At 40.2% G+C, this 27,040-nt stretch overlaps 1 protein-coding gene across 1 annotated transcript in view; it reads right to left on the reverse strand.

Annotated features, from left to right (window-relative positions):
* Positions 1 to 554: 554 nt before the first annotated feature.
* The window catches only part of CHD1 (chromodomain helicase DNA binding protein 1), a gene marked incomplete in the record, with an annotated part of 628,386 nt that continues 601,900 nt past the window's right edge, over positions 555 to 27,040 (reverse strand). The window contains 1 exon segment of the mRNA XM_053701514.1: positions 555 to 2,022. Coding sequence (XP_053557489.1) covers positions 1,644 to 2,022 — 379 coding nt within the window.

Here is a 27,040-nt window from a genome sequence, read left to right on the forward strand (position 1 = left end):
TAACTCAAATTAGATCATTGCTGGCATGATACAAGCTCAAGTTGGGTCTCTGAGCAGCTGCAGTATTCAAGATGCTGGTGCACTGAGAATATCTAGCTATCCTTCTTGTGCAGAGAAATATGCTAACACTAAAACAGTGATAAAACTTAATAGAAGCATGTTTGCCAGTATATGCCTATCTTAAATAATTCTATCCAAGTGTATTTACATTTTGACCAGGAAAGTTGTTTACAAATTAATGTTCTGAAACATGAAAGAAAAAGTTGGTGTCCCTTTTAGAATCATTTCTTTTGTGGTAATAGTCTATTATTCAGAACTTCAATTCGATCTGAAAACCGCTAAAATGGTTTCATGTAAGCACACAAAGATCACATTGTACTATTTTTTGTACTTAATCTTGCTTTACAAAAACGCAGTACTTTAATCACACCAACTGTATGAACACTACATGGGCATTATTTAATAAAGTATTCCTTAATTGTTCATTATTTGCTTTCCTATTTATGTCATAACATGGAAATAAAGTATAAAGAAAAAAAAATCAGAGGCTCCAAACAGGTTCTTCAATTTAATTTGCCATATATAGAGAAGAAATCTATATACAATCAGTGTTCACTTAAACAGTTTATATAAAGTCAATCTGTTCACTTGAAATTATACTGGCTGCATAGCACAATTGACATTATTGCCCATTTAATAAAATAAAATATAAAAAAAATTTATAACAGAAAAAGGTTAATTTGGAAAATTAAGTATATAAATTGTACATCTAATAAAAACAATCATCTGAAACATTTTTAGATTGCATAATATGTAAAATATGCATTTTATCCACCAATTTCTGACAACACTGGTATTTTTTTTTAAAAATGAAAACAAAACTAAAATATCCCTTTAAAGAAGGAGCACTATAAGATATATGAACGGAAAAAGTGTTCCCTTTCCAAATTTTAACTTTCTGAATAATTGATTTAATCAAATCTATTAAAAAAAAGCATATACATATTTCCATATTTATGTCAAAAAGGCCTGAGTTGGTGGGGGAAGGAACAGTCAAATAAAGCCTGAGAAAGGAAAAGTCATTTAATTAATTTACAATAATTTACAGCAGTTTGTTTAAAAAGAACACCACAATTCATTAAAAAACTGGCTTTTTACAGTTTTAGGTACAGAGTTTAAATATTCAAGCATGTGATGAGTAGCGGTAAGGTGGTTGCAGTATACAATGTAAACAAAATAGCTTTGGAAGGTGTACTAGGTCCACAAGAGCTTTTTTTCCAGAAAAAAACTCTTCTCCAAGCACTAAACATGATCATAGATCAGCACATAATTTAACAGTTCAATGAAATCTGGTGTAAAGAGCAGTTTGTTAAAATTCAGTCTATACGGGCAGTGCTGAGGTCTCTGAAACAGTAAACATATTTTCTATTTCTTAAAAAAAAATGCCACATTTGCAGCACAGTGCAGCATATATTTTAAATACAAAAATATTCTCTGTTGTGATAATAGACCTTGCATTCTAGAAAGTAGTAACACCTGCAACACTTGCAGATCTTGTCCATTCCTTTCGAGTCATGTAAGGCAATCACCGTGATATTTTACTTAATATGGCTAAGGAAAAGTCTTGGAGTAAAAGCCTTCTGTTATGTCTTGCGATTACTCCATGTGTGTTCTGGTGTACTCTTATGGTCTGATGAGCATTCATATGGTGACCTCCGTCCCAAGGGTGACCTGCAGTCATATGAAGACCTTTGGTCCAAAGGTGACCTTGGCCCACTACCAGATGCCCTGTGGTCCATCTGCCAGTCTGAATGGTATCTATAATCCCTGGAAGATTTATGATGACTATAATCAGAACTGGATCGGTGATCTGAATGTAACCGATGATCAGAATGGGAACGGTGGTCTGAGAGAAATCTCTCTTTTATGCTTCCTTCCATATTTGATCTATGATCCCTGATTCTGTGGTCATCTATTTTTCTGTGGTCATCCAATTTTCTTTGCTTGCTTTCACTGTGATACCTTCAAGGAAAAAAAAAAATCTGTTATATCGAAAGTATTAAATAAAGCATTCAACTGGTATTATACAATGTAAACTCACAATGAACAGAGGTTTGAGGTCTGCTATGTTTATTTTTCCTAACACTCTAACAAAGGTCATATTACCATGCTATATTAAAATGAAAGGGACATAAAACACCTTGTAATTACAATACTTTTATAGTATTGTTGTAAAGTAACATAACCGAGTGTGAAGCTTTCTGAACATCTTGTACACTGCAATTGCTTTTCAACTACCAAACTTTACCCATACATTGACTTACCTGAAGACTGATGTACCCAAAGCTTTACAGTGCTTAAAGGGACATCTAGTCAAAATTAAAATTTCATGATTCAAATAGGACATGCAATTTCAAACAACTTTCCAATTTACTTTAACCCCTTAGTGACCAACGACGTATGGGGTACGTCCTGCAAAAAAATGCAGTTAATGACCAAGGACGTACCCCATACGTCGTTGGTCTTTGAAAGCAGTGGAAGCGATCCTGATAGCTTCCAGCTGCTTTCATGTTATTGCAGTGATGCCTCAATATTGAGGCATCCTGCAATAACTGTTTTTAGCCATCCGATGCAGAGAGAGCCACTCTGTGGCCCTCTCTGCATCGGCTACCGATGGCCGTTATGGTTGGTGGGAGCTCATCCAGGGAGGCGGGTGGGCAGTTATTGGTGGAGGAGGGATCTAGTGCGGGTGCGTGCGCGTGCACGTGATGTCTATCAAAACAGCATCAATATGCTGTAGATCTGGAGGGTGGGAGAGAGGACTGGGGAGGGTGGGATTTTGAAATCAAGGCATCAGGGAGAGGGTGGGGGGTTGGATGTTGAGGGGGGGGCAGCTACACTACAGAAATAAATAAAATATTTAAAAAAATAAAAAAATAAAATACATTATTATTTTTCAAACTGGGTACTGGCAGACAGCTGCCAGTACCCAATATGGTGCCCAATAAAGGCAGAGGGGGGGGGGGGGGGGTTAAAGAGCTGTTTGAGGGGGGATGAGGGAGGTTGGGGGCTAAGGGGGGTCCTACACAGCAGAAGAATTTTTTTTTTTTTTTTTTTTAAAAACCTAAAACTTATTTTAGTACTGGCAGATTTTCTGCCAGTACTTAAGATGGCAGGGACAATTGTGGGGTGGGGGAGGGAAGTGAGCTGTTTGGGAGGGATCAGGTGGGAGGCTGATCTCAACACTAAAGCTAAAATTAACCCTGCAAGCTCCCTACAAGCTACCTAATTAACTCCTTCACTGCTAGACATAATGTGTGATGCGCAGCAGCATTTAGCGACCTAACTACCAAAAAGCAACGCCAAAGCCATATATGTCTGCTATTTCTGAACAAAGGGGATCCCAGAGAAGCATTTACAACAATTTGTGCCATAATTGCACAAGCTGTTTGTAAATAATTTCAGTGAGAAAACTAAAATTGTGAAATATTTAAAGTTTTTTTTAATTTGATCGCATTTGGCGGTGAAATGGTGGCATGAAATATACCATAATGGGCCTAGATCAATACTTGGGGCTGTTTACTACACTACACTAAAGCTAAAATTAACCCTACAAGCTCCCTAATTAACCCCTTCACTGCTGCGCATAATACACGTGTGGTGCGCAGTGGCATTTAGCGGCCTTCTAATTACCAAAAAGCAACGTAAAAGCCATATATGTCATTCGACCGACGTAATGGAGGAATATTTGCATAGGAGAAATCATATGATACCGTGGTGACTGTAGTTAAAGAAAATAAATTATCAGACCTGATTAAAAAACCAGGGCGGGCCGTGGACTGGACACACCGTTGGAGAAAGTAATTTATCAGGTAAACATAAATTCTGTTTTCTCCAACATAGGTGTGTCCGGTCCACGGCGTCATCCTTACTTGTGGGAACCAATACCAAAGCTTTAGGACACGGATGAAGGGAGGGAGCAAATCAGGTCACCTAGATGGAAGGCACCACGGCTTGCAAAACCTTTCTCCCAAAAATAGCCTCAGAAGAAGCAAAAGTATCAAATTTGTAAAATTTAGTAAAAGTGTGCAGTGAAGACCAAGTCGCTGCCTTACATATCTGATCAACAGAAGCCTCGTTCTTGAAGGCCCATGTGGAAGCCACGGCCCTAGTGGAATGAGCTGTGATTCTTTCAGGAGGCTGCCGTCCGGCAGTCTCGTAAGCCAATCTGATGATGCTTTTAAGCCAAAAAGAGAGAGAGGTAGAAGTTGCTTTTTGACCTCTCCTTTTACCAGAATAAACAACAAACAAGGAAGATGTTTGTCTAAAATCCTTTGTAGCATCTAAATAGAATTTTAGAGCACGAACTACATCCAAATTGTGCAACAAACGTTCCTTCTTTGAAACTGGATTCGGACACAAAGAAGGCACGACTATCTCCTGGTTAATGTTTTTGTTAGAAACAACTTTCGGAAGAAAACCAGGTTTAGTACGCAAAACCACCTTATCTGCATGGAACACCAGATAAGGAGGAGAACACTGCAGAGCAGATAACTCTGAAACTCTTCTAGCAGAAGAAATTGCAACCAAAAACAAAACTTTCCAAGATAATAACTTAATATCAACGGAATGTAAGGGTTCAAACGGAACCCCCTGAAGAACTGAAAGAACTAAATTGAGACTCCAAGGAGGAGTCAAAGGTTTGTAAACAGGCTTGATTCTAACCAGAGCCTGAACAAAGGCTTGAACATCTGGCACAGCTGCCAGCTTTTTGTGAAGTAACACAGACAAAGCAGAAATCTGTCCCTTCAAAGAACTTGCAGATAATCCTTTCTCCAAACCTTCTTGAAGAAAGGATAGAATCTTAGGAATTTTTATCTTGTCCCAAGGGAATCCTTTAGATTCACACCAACAGATATATTTTTTCCATATTTTATGGTAGATTTTTCTAGTTACAGGCTTTCTGGCCTGAACAAGAGTATCAATGACAGAATCTGAGAACCCTCGCTTTGATAAAATCAAGCGTTCAATCTCCAAGCAGTCAGTTGGAGTGAGACCAGATTCGGATGTTCGAACGGACCTTGAACAAGAAGGTCCCGTCTCAAAGGTAGCTTCCATGGTGGAGCCGATGACATATTCACCAGGTCTGCATACCAAGTCCTGCGTGGCCACGCAGGAGCTATCAAGATCACCGATGCCCTCTCCTGATTGATCCTGGCTACCAGCCTGGGGATGAGAGGAAACGGTGGGAATACATAAGCTAGTTTGAAGGTCCAAGGTGCTACTAGTGCATCTACTAGAGTCGCCTTGGGATCCCTGGATCTGGACCCGTAGCAAGGAACCTTGAAGTTCTGACGAGAGGCCATCAGATCCATGTCTGGAATGCCCCACAACTGAGTAATTTGGGCAAAGATTTCCGGATGGAGTTCCCACTCCCCCGGATGAAATGTCTGACGACTCAGAAAATCCGCTTCCCAATTTTCCACTCCTGGGATGTGGATTGCAGACAAGTGGCAGGAGTGAGTCTCCGCCCATTGAATGATTTTGGTCACTTCTTCCATCGCCAGGGAACTCCTTGTTCCCCCCTGATGGTTGATGTACGCAACAGTCGTCATGTTGTCCAATTGAAACCGTATGAATTTGGCCTTTGCTAGCTGAGGCCAAGCCTTGAGAGCATTGAATATCGCTCTCAGTTCCAGAATATTTATCGGGAGAAAAGATTCTTCCCGAGACCAAAGACCCTGAGCTTTCAGGAGGCCCCAGCCCACCAGACTGGCGTCGGTCGTGACAATGACCCACTCTGGTCTGCGGAAGCTCATCCCCTGTGACAGGTTGTCCAGGGACAGCCACCAACGGAGTGAATCTCTGGTCCTCTGATCTACTTGTATCGTCGGAGACAAGTCTGTATAATCCCCATTCCACTGACTGAGCATGCACAGTTGTAATGGTCTCAGATGAATTCGTGCAAAAGGAACTATGTCCATTGCCGCGACCATCAAACCTATTACTTCCATGCACTGTGCTATGGAAGGAAGAGGAACAGAATGAAGTACTTGACAAGAGTTTAGAAGTTTTGATTTTCTGCCTCTGTCAGAAAAATCCTCATTTCTAAGGAGTCTATTATTGTTCCCAAGAAGGGAACTCTTGTTGACGGAGATAGAGAACTTTTTTCTACGTTCACTTTCCACCCGTGAGATCTGAGAAAGGCCAGGACAATGTCCGTGTGAGCCTTTGCTTGTGGAAGGGACGACGCTTGAATCAGAATGTCGTCCAAGTAAGGTACTACTGCAATGCCCCTTGGTCTTAGCACCGCTAGAAGGGACCCCAGTACCTTTGTGAAAATTCTTGGAGCAGTGGCTAATCCGAACGGAAGTGCCACAAACTGGTAATGCTTGTCCAGAAAGGCGAACCTTAGGAACCGATGATGTTCCTTGTGGATAGGAATATGTAGATACGCATCCTTTAAATCCACCGTGGTCATGAATTGACCTTCCTGGATGGAAGGAAGAATTGTTCGAATGGTTTCCATTTTGAACGATGGAACCTTGAGAAACTTGTTTAGGATCTTGAGATCTAAGATTGGTCTGAATGTTCCCTCTTTTTTGGGAACTATGAACAGATTGGAGTAGAACCCCATCCCTTGTTCTCCTAATGGAACAGGATGAATCACTCCCATTTTTAACAGGTCTTCTACACAATGTAAGAATGCCTGTTTTTTTTATGTGGTCTGAAGACAATTGAGACCTGTGGAACCTCCCCCTTGGGGGAAGCCCCTTGAATTCCAGAAGATAACCTTGGGAGACTATTTCCAGCGCCCAAGGATCCAGAACATCTCTTGCCCAAGCCTGAGCGAAGAGAGAGAGTCTGCCCCCCACCAGATCCGGTCCTGGATCGGGGGCCAACATCTCATGCTGTCTTGGTAGCAGTGGCAGGTTTCTTGGCCTGCTTACCTTTGTTCCAGCCTTGCATTGGCCTCCAGGCTGGCTTGGCTTGAGAAGTATTACCCTCTTGCTTAGAGGATGTAGCACTTGGGGCTGGTCCGTTTCTGCGAAAGGGACGAAAATTTGGTTTATTTTTAGCCTTGAAAGACCTATCCTGAGGAAGGGCGTGGCCCTTGCCCCCAGTGATATCAGAAATAATCTCTTTCAAGTCAGGGCCAAACAGCGTTTTCCCCTTGAAAGGAATGTTAAGCAATTTGTTCTTGGAAGACGCATCCGCTGACCAAGATTTTAGCCAAAGCGCTCTGCGCGCCACAATAGCAAACCCAGAATTTTTCGCCGCTAATCTAGCCAATTGCAAAGTGGCGTCTAAGGTGAAAGAGTTAGCCAATTTGAGAGCATGAATTCTGTCCAAAATCTCCTCATAAGAAGAATCTTTATTGAGCGCCTTTTCTAGTTCATCGAACCAGAAACACGCTGCTGTAGTGACAGGAACAATGCATGAAATTGGTTGTAGAAGGTAACCTTGCTGAACAAACATCTTTTTAAGCAAACCCTCTAATTTTTTATCCATAGGATCTTTGAAAGCACAACTATCTTCTATGGGTATAGTGGTGCGTTTGTTTAGAGTAGAAACCGCCCCCTCGACCTTGGGGACTGTCTGCCATAAGTCCTTTCTGGGGTCGACCATAGGAAACAATTTCTTAAATATAGGGGGAGGGACGAAAGGTATGCCGGGCCTTTCCCATTCTTTGTTTACAATGTCCGCCACCCGCTTGGGTATAGGAAAAGCTTCGGGGGGCCCCGGGACCTCTAGGAACTTGTCCATCTTACATAATTTCTCTGGAATGACCAAATTCTCACAATCATCCAGAGTAGATAACACCTCCTTAAGCAGAGCGCGGAGATGTTCCAATTTAAATTTGAATGTAATCACCTCAGGTTCAGCTTGTTGAGAAATTTTCCCTGAATCTGAAATTTCTCCCTCAGACAAAACCTCCCTGGCCCCCTCAGACTGGTGTAGGGGCACTTCAGAACCAATATCATCAGCGTCCTCATGCTCTTCAGTATTTTCTAAAACAGAGCAGTCGCGCTTTCGCTGATAAGTGGGCATTTTGGCTAAAATGTTTTTGATAGAATTATCCATTACAGCCGTTAATTGTTGCATAGTAAGGAGTATTGGCGCACTAGATGTACTAGGGGCCTCCTGTGTGGGCAAGACTGGCGTAGACGAAGGAGGGGATGATGCAGTACCATGCTTACTCCCCTCACTTGAGGAATCATCTTGGGCATCATTTTCTCTAAATTTTGTGTCACATAAATCACATCTATTTAAATGAGAAGGAACCTTGGCTTCCCCACATACAGAACACAGTCTATCTGATAGTTCAGACATGTTAAACAGGCATAAACTTGATAACAAAGTACAAAAAACGTTTTAAAATAAAACCGTTACTGTCACTTTAAATTTTAAACTGAACACACTTTATTACTGTAAATGTGAAAAAGTATGAAGGAATTGTTCAAAATTCACCAAAATTTCACCACAGTGTCTTAAAGCCTTAAAAGTATTGCACACCAAATTTGAAAGCTTTAACTCTTAAAATAACGGAACCGGAGCCGTTTTTATATTTAACCCCTATACAGTCCCTGGTATCTGCTTTGCTGAGACCCAACCAAGCCCAAAGGGGAATACGATACCAAATGACGCCTTCAGAACGCTTTTTCTATGTATCTGAGCTCCTCACACATGCATCTGCATGTCATGCTTGCCAAAAACAACTGCGCAATAGAGGCGCGAAAATGAGGCTCTGCCTATGATTAGGGAAAGCCCCTAGAGAAAAAGGTGTTCAATACAGTGCCTGCCGGTTATTTTACATAATCCCCAAGAATAAAATAATTCCTCAAAGCTATGAAGTATTAAAAATGCTTATATATCAATCGTTTTAGCCCAGAAAATGTCTACCAGTCTTAAAAGCCCTTGTGAAGCCCTTTATTCTTATGTAATAAAAATGGCTTACCGGATCCCATAGGGAAAATGACAGCTTCCAGCATTACATAGTCTTGTTAGAAATGTGTCATACCTCAAGCAGCAAAAGTCTGCTCACTGTTTCCCCCAACTGAAGTTAATTCCTCTCAACAGTCCTGTGTGGAAACAGCCATCGATTTTAGTAACGGTTGCTAAAATCATTTTCCTCTTACAAACAGAAATCTTCATCTCTTTTCTGTTTCAGAGTAAATAGTACATACCAGCACTATTTTAAAATAACAAACTCTTGATTGAAGAATAAAAACTACAGTTAAACACCAAAAAACTCTAAGCCATCTCCGTGGAGATGTTGCCTGTACAACGGCAAAGAGAATGACTGGGGAAGGCGGAGCCTAGGAGGGATCATGTGACCAGCTTTGCTGGGCTCTTTGCCATTTCCTGTTGGGGAAGAGAATATCCCACAAGTAAGGATGACGCCGTGGACCGGACACACCTATGTTGGAGAAAGTGAACATTTTTTTTTATTTGATCGCATTTGGCGGTGAAATGGTGGCATGAAATATACCAAAATGGGCCTAGATCAATACTTTGGGATGTCTTCTAAAAATATATATATACATGTTAAAGGATATTCAGGGATTCCTGACAGATATCAGTGTCCCAATGTAACTAGCGCTAATTTTGAAAAAAAGTGGTTTGGAAATAGCAAAGTGCTACTTTTATTTAGTGCCCTATAACTTGCAAAAAAAGCAAAGAACATGTAAACATTGGGTATTTCTAAACTCAGGACAAAATTTAGAAACTATTTAGCATGGGTGTTTTTTGGTGGTTGTAGATGTGCAACAGATTTTGGGGGTCAAAGTTTGAAAAAATTGTTTTTTTTTCCATTTTTTCCTCATATTTTATAATTTTTTTAATAGTAAATTATAAGATATGATGAAAATAATGGTATCTTTAGAAAGTCCATTTAATGGCGAGAAAAACGGTATATAATATGTGTGGGTACAGTAAATGAGTAAGAGGAAAATTACAGCTAAACACAAACACCGCAGAAATGTAAAAATAGCCTTGGTCCCAAACGGTCAACAAATGGAAAAGTGCTCTGGTCACTAAGGGGTTAACCATCAAATCTTCTTTGTTCTCTTGTTATACTTTGTTGAAAGCTAAACCTAGGTAGGCTCATTAACTCATTCCTAAGCCCTTGAAGGCCACCTCTTATCTAAGAGTAGTTCATGTGTGCAATATAGGTAACATTGTGCTCACTCCCGTGGAGTTATTTATGAGTCAGCACTGATTGGCTAAAATGCAAGTCTGTCAAAAGAACTGAAATAAGGGGGCAGTCTCAGAGGCTTAGATACAAGGTAATCACAGAGGTAAAAAGTATATTAATATAACCGTGCTGGGGAATAAGTAATAAAGGAATTATCTTTTTAAACAAAAATTCTGGAGTAGATTGTCCCTTTAAAGGGACACAGTACTATAAAATTTGTTTTCCCTTTATTTGTGCCAAATGACTTGTTATACCTACTGCAAAGTATTAAATGTAAGAGAAATTATTCCTTTGTGTTTATTTTTGTATTTGAACATTTTGTGGTTTTGCACATTTAAATCAAACAGTTTTCCAGGACATAACAGTGGGTTGAGCCTTAAAGGGACACTGAACCCAATTTGTTTCTTTTGTGATTCAGCTAGAAAGAAAAAAATTGGGTTCAGTGTCCCTTTAAGTAAAGCAGGCCTGCTAATCATATCTATGTTAGGTATTGAAATACTAATTATGATACAAAAACATAATTTATGTAAAACTTACCTGATGAATTAATTTCTTTCATGGTGGCGAGAGTCCATGAGCTGTTACGTATGGGATATACATTCCTATATATATTCCTACCAATAGGAGGCAAAGTTTTAAAAACCTCAAAAGCCTATAAAAAAAAAAAACACCTCACAAATACCTCAGTTTTACGAATAGCAAAGTGGTGAGGTGTTTAAAATTAGTAAAACCCAAAATAAGGAGAAGGAAAAAACGATGTGCTTTAAACAAAAAATAACCCCAAATGGGTGGGGTCTCGTGGACTCTTGCCACCATGAAATAAATTAATTTAATCTACGTACGTTTTACATAAAATGTTTTCTTTCATATAGGTGACGAGAGTCCACGAGACGTTAAGTATGGGATATAATACCCAAATTGTGGAAGTCCCTAAGTAACAATAAAAGGGAGGAATAAAAGGGAGGGATAAAAGGGAGGGATAAAAGGGAGGGATAAAAGGGAGGGATAAAAGGGAGGGATAAAAGGGAGGGATAAAAGGGAGGGATAAAAGGGAGGGATAAAAGGGAGGGATAAAAGGGAGGGATAACCCCCCCCACCCCCCAAAAAAATAAATGTATTTTATGACAAAAAACTCAATATAGGCACAGTTATCAAACAGAGACAACTGCCTGTAGGACCTTTCTACCAAAAGCTGCTTCTGACGAGGCAAAAACATCAAAATGGTAACATTTTGTAAAGTTATGCAGAGAACACCAAGTGGCCGCTTACCAAATTTGATCAACTGAAGCCTCATTTCTTGAAAGCCGAAGTTGTGGCAACCGATCTAGTAGAATGAACAGACCAGCTTGCAAATAAGCTTTGTAAAAAACAAGTTTCAACCAAGAGGCTAAAAAAATAGCAGAGGCTTTCTGGCCTTTCTTAGGGCCAGAAAAATTAACAAACAGGCTAGAAGTCTGTCTGAAAATCCTAAGTAGCATCAACATAATATTTCAATAAATGACATAAAACAAATTGAACACTCACAAGATAGTACAACGGTCTGTGCATATAATTAGCCGACTGCTATACCCCAAAACAGATTCCTTATAGCGATACTTCCAAATATGTATAGCAAGTCCGTTCAGTTTCTATTGTAGGAGTGCCGCTTCACCGGCTTTACAAACAAACCCGCTCTGCAGTCGCGTGATGGATGACGTCTCCTATGGCACTCAATGCGTGCTTGGATCACTGACGACTCTTGGACTACGGATCCCACCAGGGACCAAATGGCTAAGCAAAATACTTCTACGCGTTTCGTCTCGTATCGTCGAGACTTTGTCAAGAATGCTTAGCTGATCCTCTTTGCCCCTTATATACCCGTGGGGGATAGAAATAATTAATCCCATAATAAGGAAGCAGAACATTTGACTAAAAAGTTCTTAGAGAAAGGATATGACAAACAATTATTAGACAATGCAAAAGCAAAGGTCCTGCAAATGGACAGGACACAACTTATTAAAGGGCAAAATAAGAATAAGAGTAAAGTTAGGAATAACCATGATGAAGGGAATGTCAAATTCATCACTAGATATAATAATCAACACCAACAAATTAAAAGAATCTTGGGTAAACACTGGGAAGTATTAAAACTAGATCCAGTGCTTCATAATGTCTTAGGGGATAAACCGGAAGTTATCTTTAAAAAGAGCAAAGATATTAAAAATTATCTAGCTCCCACTAAACTTAGACAAAAAGCAACTAATGGAACATTGACTAACTGGTGTGGGGGACAAGTAGGGCTCTATCCTTGTAAAGTTTCTGAGTGCGTTATGTGTCCCCTCATAGATACACAACATACCGTTTTTTCCAATTTTGATGGCAGCCACACTTACAAATGCAAACACAGATGTACTTGCAATACAACTTATGTAGTATACCTACTTACTTGCAAATGTGGCAAAATCTATGTAGGTAGAACAAAAAGAAAAATAAAGTACAGATTGAGAGAACACATAAAAAACATAAGCAGGTTTTGATAATCACAGTGTATCTTATCATTTCAAAGTTTGCCACAATCAAAACCCCAATGACCTTAGCATTAAAATTATAGAATGGGTTGCACCAGATACATGGGATACCAATAGATTACTCAAGTTAAGACAAAGGGAAACCTTTTGGATAAAAACTCTTGACTGTTTGGAACCCAAAGGGTTAAATATAGAATTAGATATCCAGGCCTTTTTATGAAATTGATTGCTATTTTATGACATTGATTGTTATCTATTGTGGTTTATAGATGTTTTTTAGTATTTATATATATATTTTTTATTCTTGAGTTTTATTAATTTGTATGTATGTATTGTAGGATTCATTATACATTTTAATTATGTGTATTTATACAAATGTGACATTGTGTATTAGTAATATAGAATAAGATATATTTCCCCTCTCATTTATTGCCAATTTTAGAATATATCTTTTAGCATTTATATTGTATTTTTAATATTATTAATTGTCCATTACTCTCTGCCCTCCATGTACCTCTAATATATATTATTTATTAACTATTTGGGATTAATTATTTCTATCCCCCACGGGTATATAAGGGGCAAAGAGGATCAGCTAAGCATTCTTGACAAAGTCTCGACGATACGAGACGAAACGCGTAGAAGTATTTTGCTTAGCCATTTGGTCCCTGGTGGGATCCGTAGTCCAAGAGTCGTCAGTGATCCAAGCACGCATTGAGTGCCATAGGAGACGTCATCCATCACGCGACTGCAGAGCGGGTTTGTTTGTAAAGCCGGTGAAGCGGCACTCCTACAAGAGAAACTGAACGGACTTGCTATACATATTTGGAAGTATCGCTATAAGGAATCTGTTTTGGGATATAGCAGTCGGCTAATTATATGCACAGACCGTTTTACTATCTTGTGAGTGTTCAATTTGTTTTATGTCATTTGTTCAAATAAACTTTTTATACTGCACTTGAGTCTGCGCTTCTCCCCTTCTATCATTCACAGTATATCTTGTTGGGGACTTTGGAGTCTACCCCTACTTGGAGGAGCAGCGAGACTTTACCTTGTTTGGAAACACACTGTTTGTTTTTTCTGATATAGGGCATTCACAGGCTGTAAGAAATTTATCCAACAGACTATTTTTAATATAATGGATGGACTTTACTATTTATTTATATAATCATTGAATTATTTATTTGTTTGTAACTCTTTATCCGTGTATGTGTATTGTGCAAATTAGCAGTATTTGACAACTTTGTTTTATTTTATTTTATGTTAGCGCCCGGTTGTGTGTCATACAGTTACACACGTTTCATTTCTTTGGATAATATTTCAATGCTCTAACATCATCCAAAGAATGTAAGGATTTTTCAGTAGCATTTTTTGGATTAGGACACAACGAGGGAATGATAATTCCCCTATTAATGTTGTAAGAGTTACAACTTTATGTAAAAATTGAAAAGTAGTCCACAAAACAGCTTTATCCTGATGGAAAATCAGATGGAGACTCACAAGAGTTCAGACAATTCAGAAACTTTCCAAGAAAGTAGTTTAATGTCCAATTTATGCATAGCCTCAAAAGGAGGAGCCTGACATTTTTTTAATACTAGGTTAAGACTATAGGAGGAGAAATAGGCCTAATAACAGGTTTAATCTGGATTAAAGCCTGAACAAAACGATCATCAGCAATTTCCCAATGAAACAATACAGAAAGGGCAGAGATTTGGCCTTTCAAAGAACTGGCATATAAACCTTTATCTAATCCATTCTGTAAAAATTGAAGAATTCTAGGAAACAAAGAATGCCAGGAATAATCATAGGGAGTATACCCCACGAAATGTAAGTTTTCCAAACTTTGTGATAGATCTTTCTAGAAACAGGCATGCAGGCCTGAATCATAGTGTTAATCACAGAGTCAGAGTATCCTCTATGACTGAGAATTTAGCGTTCAATTTCCATGCCATTAAGTTTAAAGAGACTTTAGATCTGGATGGAATAAGGGACCTTGAGACAGAAGGTCTGGCCTTAGAAGAAGAGGCCACGGTGGGCGACGCTGGTGTTATCAGGATTACAAATGACCATTCCATTTTTAATTTGAAAATCACTCTGGGAAGCACGACCAGAGGAGGGAATATATAAGCAGGCTGGTAAAAACAGGGAACTGCCAGAGCATCCAAAACCTCTGCCTGAGGATCCCTGGACCTTGCAAGGTACCTGGTAAGTTTGTTGTTCAAACGAGAGTCCATCAGATCTATTTCTGGTTGGACCCATAGTTGTACAACCAGATAGAACACATCTCGGTGCAGAGACCTCTCTCCTGGATGTAGAGACTGACGACTGAGGTATTCTGTCTCCCAGTTGTCTACACCTGGGATATGAATCGCAGAGATGAGGCAGCTTTCTGCCCAAGAAAGGATTCAAGATACATCTATCACGGCTAGGGAACGTCGAGTTCCCCCTTGATGATTGACATAAGCTACTGCCATAAAATGGTCTGCCTGAAAATATAGATAATGCTCTCTTTTCAATAGAGGCCAAGCCTGAAGAGAGCATGGAGTTCCAAAATATTGATCAATAACCTCGCCTCCCGAGGATTCCAAACCCCTTGTGCTGTCAGAGACCTCCAGGCAGCTCCCCAACCTGAAAAACTTGCATCTGTGGTGATCACAGACGAGGTAGGACAAGCATAAAAAGCCCCCTTAATAGACTGATGATTTAGCCACCAAGTCAGAGATAGGTGCATGTAGGGGTCTAAGACTATCTGTTGGGATATCTGAGTATAATCCTTGTACCATTGGCGCAGCATAAAAAGCTGAAGAGGTCTTATATGAAATCAAACAAATGGGCTTGTGTCCAAAGCTGTAATCATGAGAGTACTTCCATACACAGAGCCACTAAAGGGAAAGAGAGACTGAAGGTTGAAATCAAGGAACTCTTTTGTAAATTGATCATCAGACCATGTCTTTGAAGAAACAACAATAGTGGGTTTTGTGTGAAATTCTGCTAAATAAAAAAAAATAGAGCTAGTACCAAGATATCGTCCAGGTAAGGAAATAATGCAATACCCTGAACTGGCAATGAGAACCTTGGTAAATATTCTTGGAGCTGTAGCTAGAACAAACGGAATAACGACAAACTGATAACGCTTTTTAAGAAGAGAGAACCTCAGGAACTGGTTTTCTGGATGAATTTGGATGTGAAGTTAAGCAACCTTTAAATCCAATGTGGACATAAAGTGACTTTGTTGAACAAAAGGTAGAATAGTCCTTATAGTTTCCATTTTGAAAGTTGGAATTCTTACAACTTAGTTTAGAGTTTTCAGATCCAGAAAAGGTCTGAAAGAATTTTTCTTCTTGGTACAATGAAAAGATTTGAAAAAAATCCCACCCCCTGTTCCTGTAAAGGAACTGGAACAATTACTCCTATATTATGCAGATCTGAGACAGATTTTAAAAACGCCTGAGCTTTTATAGGATGTTTTGGAATATGGGTTCGATATGCCTGAGAAAACAAAATGTATGCTTACCGGATACATTTCTTTCTTCCCTGGCATAGAGAGAGTCAATGAATCCATTCCAATTCAACTCCTGGACACCAGGAGGAGGCAAATAACATCCCAGCAGAGCTGTTAAGTGTCACTCCTATTACCCATAATCCCCAGTCATTCGGCCGAAGGAAAATGGGAAAAGAAGATGAAACAAGGGTATAGAGGTGCCTGAGGTTTATAAAAAAAAAAAAAAAAATTTATCAGGTAAGCATACATTTTGTTTTCTTTCCAATGGCATGGAGAGTCCACAAATCCATTCCAATTACTAGTGGGAACCAATACCCAAGCTAGAGGACACAGAATGGAAGGGAGGGAGAACATGACAGGCTGACCCTTAAAAGAAGGCATCACCGCTTGAAGAACGTTTCTCCCAAAAAAGCCTCAGCCGAGGCAAAAATATAAAATTTGGAAAAAGGTATGCAATGAGGACCAAGTGGCCGCCTTGCAGATTTGCGCCACAGAAGCTTCATTTTTGAAAGAAGAGACAGCCCTAGTGGAATGAGCCGTAATTCTCTCAGGAGGCTGTTGTCCAGCTGTCTCATAAGCTAACTGGATAACACTTCTCAACCAAAGAGAAAGAGTAGTAGAAGTGACCTTCTGACCCTTATGCTTACCAGAGAAAAAAAACGAACAGGGCGGATGTTAGCCCAAAATGTTTAGTTGCTTGAAGGTGAAATTTTAGAGCACACAACATCCAGGTTATGCAACAGGCGTTCCTTCTGAGAAGGATTAGGAGAAAATGAAGGAGCAACAATTTCCTGATTGATATTGCGATCAGATACTACCTTGGAAACAAATCTCAACCTAGTAAGAAGAACCGCCTTATCCACATGAAAAATAAGGTAAGCGGAATCACACTGCAGAGCCGAAAGCTCAAACTCTGTGAGCAGAAGAAATAGCAAGGAGAAACAAAACTTTTCAAGATAACTAAATAACAACTGTATGCATAGACTCAAACAGAGCCTGCTGCAGAACTTTAAGAACAGGTTTAAAGGCACCAAGGAGGAGCAACAGGTTAAAATACAGGCCTGATTCTGACCAAGGCGCAAACAAAAGATTGAACATCTGGCAGATCTGCCAGACGATTGTGCAAAAGAATAGACAGTGCAGCAATCTGACCCTTCAGAGTGCTGACTGGCAAACCTTTCTACAGGCTATCAAGAAGAAACGACAAAATTTAGGTACCCTCACCCTGCTCCAAGAGAAACCCCTAGATTCACACCAATAAAGGTATTTATGCCATACCTTATGGTAAATCTTGCGAGTAACAGGTTACGAGCCTGAAGCATGGTATCAATGACCTCAGAAAAACCACGCCTAGCCAAGACTAGACGTTCAATCTCAAAGCAGTCAGCTTCAGAGAATCTAGATTTGGGTGGCGGAAGATCCTTACTCAAAGGTAACTTCCAAGCGGGAAGAGATGACATCTTCACCAGATCTGCGAACCAGATCCTGCGAGGCCAGAAAGGAGCTATTAGAATCACTGACGCCCTCTCCTGTTTGATACAAGCATTGACTCGAGGAAGGAGAGCAAACAGAGGGAACAGGTATGAAGTTCCAAGGAACCGCCAGAGCGTCGATCAGATCGACTTTTGGATCTCTTGAACTTGAGCCGTACCTTGGAAGCTTGGCGTTTAGGCACAACGCCATCAGATCCAATTCCGGAACCCCCCTACCTGAGGGTTATCGTGAATACTTCCCGAGAGAAAGGTCTGCCTGCTCAGAAAATCCGCTTCCCAGTTGTCCACCCCTGGGAAGTGGACTGCAGAGAGGAGACAATCGCGAGACTCCGCCCACTGGAGTATGCGAGTCACCTCCTTCATACCTAATGAACTCTGATGTATGCCACCAAGGTGATCTTGTCCGATTGGAATCTGATAAACCGGACCAAACTTAGTTGAGGCCAGGCTGTTAGAGCATTGAAGATAGCTCTCAACTCTAGGATATATATGGGGAGAGAAGACTCTTCTCGAGTCCAAAGACCCTGAGCGGTTTGCAAACTATTTAATACACCCCAGCACGTAAAATTAACCATTGGGAACACAATAAAGGGGAACTAATTTTCTTTTATGTAATTGGCAAGAGTCCATGAGCTAGTGACGTATGGGATATACAATCCTACCAGGAGGGGCAAAGTTTCCCAAACCTCAAAATGTCCATAAATACACCCCTCACCAAACCCACAATTCAGTTTTACAAACTTTGCCTCCTATGGAGGTGGTGAAGTAAGTTTGTGATAAGTTTTCTACGTTGATATGCGCTTCTCAGCATTTTGAAGCCCGGTTCCTCTCAGAGTACAGTGAATATCAGAGGGATGTGAAGGGAGTATCACCTATTGAATGCAATGGTTTTCCTCACGGGAGATCTATTTCATAGGTTCTCTGTTATCTGTCAGAGATTCATCTCCTACCTCCCTTATTCAGATGGACGATATACTCTCATATTCCATTACCTCTACTGATAAATGTTTCAGTACTGGTTTGGCATTTCTATGGCTGATGTTGCAGCAGCATCAACTTTTTGGTTGGAAAGTTTAGCGCAACAGGTAAAGGATCCTGATTTGTATAGCATTGTTCGCTTGCTTCAACATGCTAATAATTTTATTTGTGATGCCATTTTTGATATAATTACAAAATTAATGTTAAATCTATATCTTTAGCTATTTTAGCTAGAAGAGCTTTGTGGCTTAAATATTGGAATGCTGACATGGTATCTAGATTGCTAATCTCTTTCTTTCCAAGGTAATAAGTTATTTGGTTCTCAGTTGGATTCGATTATTTCAACTGTCACTGCGGGGAAGGGAGTTTTTTTGACTCAGGATAAAAGATCTAAGGGTAAATCTAAAGCTTCTAACCGCTTTCGTTCCTTTCGACAAAATAAGGAACATAAATCTAATCCTTGCCATAAAGAATCTGATTCCAATTGGAAACCTTCTTCAAGTTGGAATAAATCCAAACCATTTAAGAAATTAAAGCCAGCCCCCAAGTCTGCATGAAGGTGCGGCCCTCATTCCAGCTCAGCTGGTAGGGGGCAGATTAAGATTCTTCCAAAATATTTGGGCAGATTCTGTCCAAAATAATTGGATTCAAAATATTGTCTCTCAAGGGTACCGAATAGGATTCAGAGTAAGACCTCCTGTGAGAAGGTTTTTTTCTCTCACACATCACAGTAAATTCAGTAAAGGCTCAAGCTTTTCTGAAGTGTGTTTCAGACCTGGAGTTTTCAGGGGTAATCATACCAGTTCCGTTTCAGGAACAGGGTCAGGGGTTTTATTCAAATCTATTCATTGTCCCAAAGAAAGAAATTTCTTTCAGACCAGTTCTGGATCTGAAAATTTTGAATCGTTATGTAAGAGTGCCAACTTTCAAAATGGTGACTAAAAGGACTATTCTGCCTTATGTTCAGCAAGGGCATTATATGTCCACAATAGACTTACAGGATGCATATCTTCATATTCTGATTCATCCGGATCACTATCAGTTTCTGAGATTCTCTTTTCTAGACAAGCAATCATCTAGTGTTGTTTCTTCAAAGACATGGTTGGAGGATGAATTTACCAAAAATTATTTGATTCCTCAGACAAGGGTCACCTTTTTAGGTTTCCAGATAGAGACAGAGTCATGGACACTGAATCTAACAGACAAGAGACGTTTAAAATTGGTTTCAGCTTGTCGGAACCTTCAGTCTCAGTCATTCCCTTCAGTGGCTATGTGCATGGAAGTTTTAGGTCTCATGACAGCAGCATCAACGCGATCCCCTTTGCTCATTTTCATATGATACCTCTCCAGCTTTGTATGCTGAACCAATGGTGCAGGAATTATACAACGATATCACAATTAATATCCTTAAATCCCAATGCTCGACTATATCTGACTTGGTGGTTAGATCACCATCGTATAATTCAAGGGGCCTCTTTGGTTCGTCCAACCTGGACTGTGATCACAACAGATGCAAGTCTTTCAGGTTGGGGAGCTGTCTGGGGATCTCTGACAGCACAAGGGGTTGGAAACCTCAAGAGGCGAGGTTACCAATCAATATTTTAGAACTCCGTGCTCTCTTCAGGGCTCTTCAGGTGTGGCCTCTATGAAGAGAGAACCGTTCATTTGTTTTCAGACAGACAATATCACAACTGTGGCATATGTCAATCATCAGGGTGGGACTCGCAGTCCCCAAGCTATGAAAGTATCTTGGATACTTGCTTGGGCGGAATCCAGCTCCTATCTAATTTCTGTGGTTCATATCCCAGGTATAGACAATTGGGAAGCGGATTATCTCAGCAATCAGACTTCACATCCGGAGGAGTGGTCACTCCATCCAGATGTGTTTTCTCAGATTGTTCAGATGTGGGGTTTTCCAGAAATGGATCTGATGGCTTCCCATCAAAACAAGAAACTACCCAGGTACCTGTCCAGGGATCCTCAGGCGGAAGAAGTTGATGCGCTTATATCTTCCCGCCTCTGGTTCTTCTTCCAAGAGTGATTTCCAAGATCATCATGGAACAATCGTTTGTGTTGCTGGTAGCTCCAGCATGACCTCACAGGTTTTGGTATGTGGATCTTGTCCGGATGTCCAGCTGCCAACCTTGGCCACTTCCATTAAGGCCAGACCTTTTATCTCAAGGTCCATTTTTCCACCAGGATCTCAAATCATTAAATTTAAAGGTATGGAAATTGAACGCCTAGTGCTTAGTCATAGAGGTTTCTCTGACTCGGTAATTAATACTATGTTACAGGCTCGTAAATTTGTTTCTAGGAAGATTTATTATCGAGTTTCGAAGACTAATATTTCATGGTGTTGTTCTCATGAATTCTCCTGGCATTCTTTTAGAATTCCTAGAATTTTACAGTTTCTTCAGGATGGTTTGGATAAAGGTTTGTCTGCAAGTTCCTTGAAGGGACAAATCTCTGCTCTGTTTTATTTCACATAAAGATTGCTAAACTTCCTGATATTCACTGTTTTGTACATTGAATGACAGGTCGGTATTAAGCCTGTCATTAAATCAATCTCTCCTCCTTGGAGTCTTAATTTGGTTTTGAAGGTTTTGCAGGCTTCTCCATTTGAGCCTATGCATTCTTTGGACATTAAACTACTTTCTTAGAAAGTGTTGTTCCTTTTGGCCACCTCTTCTGCTAGAAGAGTTTCCGAATTATCTGCTCTTTCTTGTGAATCTAATTTTCTGATTTTTCATCAGGATAAGGCAGTTTTGTGGACTTCATTTAAATTTCTAACTAAGGTTGTGAATTCTAACAACATCAATAGAGAAATTGTTGTCCCTTCTTTGTGTCCTAATCCGAAGAATTATTTGGAGAAATCCTTGCAATCTTTGGATGTGGTATGAGCTTTGAAATATGTTGAAGCTACTAAAGATTTCAGGAAGACTTCTAGTCTATTTGTTATCTTTTCTGGTTCTAGGAAATGTCAGAAGGCTTCTGCCATTTCCTTGGCATCGTGATTAAAGCTTTTGATTCATCAGGCTTATTAGGAGTTGGGTCAGGACCCGCCTCAAAGAATTACAACTCATTCTACTAGATCAGTCTCCACTTTGAGGGCTTTTAAGAATGAAGCTTCAGTTGATCAGATTTGCAAAGCAGCAACTTGGTCGTCTTTGCATACATTCTACCATTTTGATGTATTTGCTTCTTTGGAAGCAGTTTTTGGTAGAAAAGTTCTTCAGGCAGCCGTCTCAGTTTGATTCCTCTGCTTATGAGTTTTTTTTCTTTTCATTATGAGAATAAAAATTTATATTTGGGGTTGTGGATTTATTTTTTTCAGCAAAAAATGGCTGTTATTTTATCCCTCCCTCTCTAGTGACTCTTGCGTGGAGTTCCACATCTTGTGTATTACTATCCCATACGTCACTAGCTCATGGACTCTTGCCAATTACACAAAAGAAAAACATAATTTATGTAAGAACTTACCTGATGAATTAATTTCTTTCATATTAGCAAGAGTCCATGAGCTAGTGACGTATGGGATATACATTCCTACCAGGAGGGGCAAAGTTTCCCAAACCTCAAAATGCCTATAAATACACCCCTCACCACACCCACAAATCAGTTTAACGTATAGCCAAGAAGTGGGGTGATAAGAAAAAAGTGCGAAAGCATAAAAAATAAGGAATTGGAATAATTGTGCTTTATACAAAAAAATCATAACCACCACAAAAGGGTGGGCCTCATGGACTCTTGCTAATATGAAAGAAATGAATTTATCAGTTAAGTTCTTACATAAATTATGTTTTCTTTCATGTAATTAGCAAGAGTCCATGAGCTAGTGACGTATGGGATAATGACTACCCAAGATGTGGATCTTCCAGGCAAGAGTCACTAGAGAGGGAGGGATAAAATAAAGACAGCCAGGACCGCTGGATCGGCAGGACGTGAATTGCAGGAGCTCCTCCATCATCTCTAGCTTAAACATGTTTAATTTTATATTTCTGAGGAACTTTTACTTTAAATTGAGACTATTTGCTGCGAACTTGCCCAGGAATATATTTAATCTATTTGGGACCTTTTGTTTCACTCCTGACCTATACTATCCAGCGTGGCCTGAAGGGGACTGATATACTGCGCCATTGCTGGGGCTATAGATTCTTCTGGGGATCTATCTGGCTGCCACCGGAGCCCAGGCTGCTGTTTTCCCCCACTTCGTTAATGGAAGAAGCTACGTTAAGCTTTATTATGGAGGATCTTTCTTCAAGATTACTTGCCCTGTTTGCAGACTTTGAGAAATCGTTACTGCAAGAGTTTACTACCATCCCTCAATGTGCGGGCTCGGAGGATATCAAGGCGCCAGATGCAGCAGACAGTGAGTGTGAGGTGCCCATTAAGGGTTTCTGGCTAACTACTCAGTGCTGTGATTGCGGCTCAACCCTAGAGCTATGCAACTTGGAGGACTCCCACGCTTCTTTATTTACATGCCTTTTGAGAGAGGCGGCCGCACCCCAAAAGTGGATATTCAAAATACCATGCGGCCATGCTGCAAACCCTACAAGGACCGGCTTAACAGCAGCGGTTGCCAAGTTGGGTGATCGTGAGGATGTAAGTTGCAACCTAAGGGAGATATGCGTGGAACCGAGTGAGAATATTACAGTCCAGTTTTTTGCCGCTGAGGAGCTTATGGATCCACCTGGCCTCTTTATGCGATCGGGACAGCTCTGTGGATCTGGTGCTTCAAGGAGAAAGAGTACATCCCCGCAGATGGTATTTGCTTGAAATGCAGAGAGCTGGCGTAGGATAAGTACTTACCTTTACCGAAACTGAACCTCTCTAAGGACGGAGGACATCCACAATCCAAGAACTTTCGGAGCTTCCATTTAACGGCAGATATATTCTCCCGCAGGCTGTGTGATTAGTGACTTCAGGTTCCTTGAGGGTACTGAGAACCCTAGTTGATTTCCACATGTTTATGTGTAAAGTTTAGATCATAAGATGTTTTTTCTTGCGCTGTACTCGCCCAGTTTTATTTAGGGTTAAATGTTGAAACTAATTTTTATATAATTTCCTACATGTTTAAACAGTTGCTATTTATTCTGAGACTCATTTGACTCTTTCACTGAGATTTACCGCCAGTTACACATTTCTTACTGCGAGCTCACTCTATATGCTATGTTGGGAATGATACATTTGAAGCCATTAGTCTGAATACACGGGCCTGTAAATATTTCTGGGACAATTCAAGACTCCAATTCCTATGAGAGACACTCTGGTTAATAGTTTGTATAATTACTGTTTCAGTGTTCTGTTTATAACAGTTATTTTGCATTTAATTGTTTGCATACAAAGCAGCACAGTTATTAGGTGTAATACTGAGGGCTAGTTATGGCTGGGTAGGAATGCTATACTGTTACTGTTTATCCTAGTATTGGTATAGGTGTTTATATATATATATATATATATACATGATTGTTTAGCTCTCTCATTTTAGCTGTAGCACACAGAGACTTACTTGGTATATGTGAATGTACCTTTAGTATTAGCCTATAGACATAGAATGACATAGCACTTATTATCTGATTAAGACTTGGATTATAAATTAGTTAGATATTTATGTATAGAGGGGTGGCTTAAATGGTCTCATCTCATCCACTTAAGATACTTGGAGCAGATTAAGTTGCCCCATATTTATTCAGGAATGTATGCCACTACTACTTGGTTATTATGTGCATTGACAAAAGTAGCATATTTTTTTCTGTGTGTGAATGTATTATCGCCTGCATATTCCCATTTGTTACAGCTTATGATATGGTATAGGTTGTGTCCAGAACTTTGCTTTTCTATCTGAAGGTAAGGATGTGATTCTCATTTTGTTGGAAACGATCAAACTGCAAAAACAGAATTTATGCTTACCTGATAAATTACTTTCTCCAACGGTGTGTCCGGTCCACGGCGTCATCCTTACTTGTGGGAATATCTCTTCCCCATAGTGTAAACAAGGAGGAACGGATGCCCATATAGTAAGATAAAAAGTTCTTTATTTCAAAAAGTAATTAAAAGTTGCAAATGGGGCAACAGTCAAGAAAACAGGTGTAAGACAGGCGTGACACCTATGGGCTTACATGTTTCGGCGCTTAGCCGTAATCATAGCCTCAGGTGTGACAATTGGCAGTGAGTTTAAAAGAAGTACAATGCATGCTGGTTGGTTAAAAGATACAAACAAAACACGCCTATTTTACACAACAGTAAAAAGCATTGGAAATTAACCCTAGATGCCGTGTAAGCTCGCAAGCATCACCAAACCTAAAGATTGATAGAAAGAGGGGGAAAGTGAGAGAAAGGGGCAAAGTAAATAGCCAATGAAAAATAATAATAATATATAACAGTATGGAAAAAGCCTAAGTGTATACTTAAGTAAAAAAAGCAATAAAGACATAATGAAGTATAAGGCATGGAGCAAAAAAGACAAGGGCAGAAAACACAAACCAAAAAATATATGTATGTATGTATAACCCTGACATATTGCTCAAGCATGTAATATAAATATAAATTATAACATATATAAATATCTCTTCCCCAACAGGAAATGGCAAAGAGTCCCAGCAAAGCTGGCCATATAGTCCCTCCTAGGCTCCGCCCACCCCAGTCATTCGACCGACGGACAGGAGGAAAAATATAGGAGAAACCATATGGTACCGTGGTGACTGTAGTTAGAGAAAATAATTCATCAGACCTGATTAAAAAACCAGGGCGGGCCGTGGACCGGACACACCGTTGGAGAAAGTAATTTATCAGGTAAGCATAAATTCTGTTTTCTCCAACATTGGTGTGTCCGGTCCACGGCGTCATCCTTACTTGTGGGAACCAATACCAAAGCTTTAGGACACGGATGAAGGGAGGGAGCAAATCAGGTTACCTAAACGGAAGGCACCACGGCTTGCAAAACCTTTCTCCCAAAAATAGCCTCCGAAGAAGCAAAAGTATCAAATTTGTAAAATTTGGCAAAAGTGTGCAGTGAAGACCAAGTCGCTGCCTTACATATCTGATCAACAGAAGCCTCGTTCTTGAAGGCCCATGTGGAAGCCACAGCCCTAGTGGAGTGAGCTGTGATTCTTTCAGGAGGCTGCCGTCCGGCAGTCTCGTAAGCCAATCGGATGATGCTTTTAAGCCAAAAGGAAAGAGGTAGAAGTCGCTTTTTGACCTCTCCTTTTACCAGAATAGACGACAAACAGAGAAGATGTTTGTCTGAAATCTTTTGTAGCTTCTAAATAGAATTTTAGAGCACGGACTACGTCCAAATTGTGTAACAAACGTTCCTTCTTTGAAACTGGATTCGGACACAAAGAAGGTACAACTATCTCCTGGTTAATATTTTTGTTAGAAACAACCTTTGGAAGGAAACCAGGCTTAGTACGCAAAACCACCTTATCTGCATGGAACACCAGATAGGGCGGAGAACACTGCAGAGCAGATAACTCTGAAACTCTTCTAGCAGAAGAAATAGCAACCAAAAACAAAACTTTCCAAGATAACAACTTAATATCTATGGAATGTAGAGGTTCAAACGGAACCCCTTGAAGAACTGAAAGAACTAGATTTAAACTCCAGGGAGGAGTCAAAGGTCTGTAAACAGGCTTGATCCTAACCAGAGCCTGAACAAATGCTTGAACATCTGGCATAGCTGCCAATCGTTCGTGTAGTAAGACAGATAAAGCCGAAATCTGTCCCTTTAGAGAACTTGCACATAATCCTCTATCCAAACCTTCTTGTAGAAAGGAAAGAATCTTAGGAATTTTTACCTTATTCCAAGGGAATCCCTTGGATTCACACCAGCAGATATATCTTTTCCATATTTTATGGTAAATCTTTCTAGTTACCGGTTTTCTGGCCTGAACCAGAGTATCAATCACCGAATCTGAAAACCCACGCTTTGATAGAATCAAGCGTTCAATCTCCAAGCCGTCAGCTGGAGGGAGACCAGATTTGGATGTTCGAATGGACCCTGAACAAGAAGGTCCTGTCTCAAAGGTAGCTTCCATGGTGGAACCGATGACATATTCACCAGGTCTGCATACCAAGTCCTGCGTGGCCACGCAGGAGCTATCAAGATCACCGAGGCCCTCTCCTGTTGATCCTGGCTACCAGCCTGGGAATGAGAGGAAACGGTGGGAACACATAAGCTAGGTTGAAGGTCCAAGGCGCTACTAGTGCATCCACTAGAGTCGCCTTGGGATCCCTGGATCTGGACCCGTAGCAAGGAACCTTGAAGTTCTGACGCGACGCCATCAGATCCATGTCTGGAATGCCCCATAATTGAGTCAACTGGGCAAAAATCTCCGGGTGGAGTTCCCACTCCCCCGGATGG

This window comes from Bombina bombina, chromosome 2 (assembly GCF_027579735.1).
Source record: "Bombina bombina isolate aBomBom1 chromosome 2, aBomBom1.pri, whole genome shotgun sequence".
NCBI lineage: Eukaryota > Metazoa > Chordata > Amphibia > Anura > Bombinatoridae > Bombina > Bombina bombina.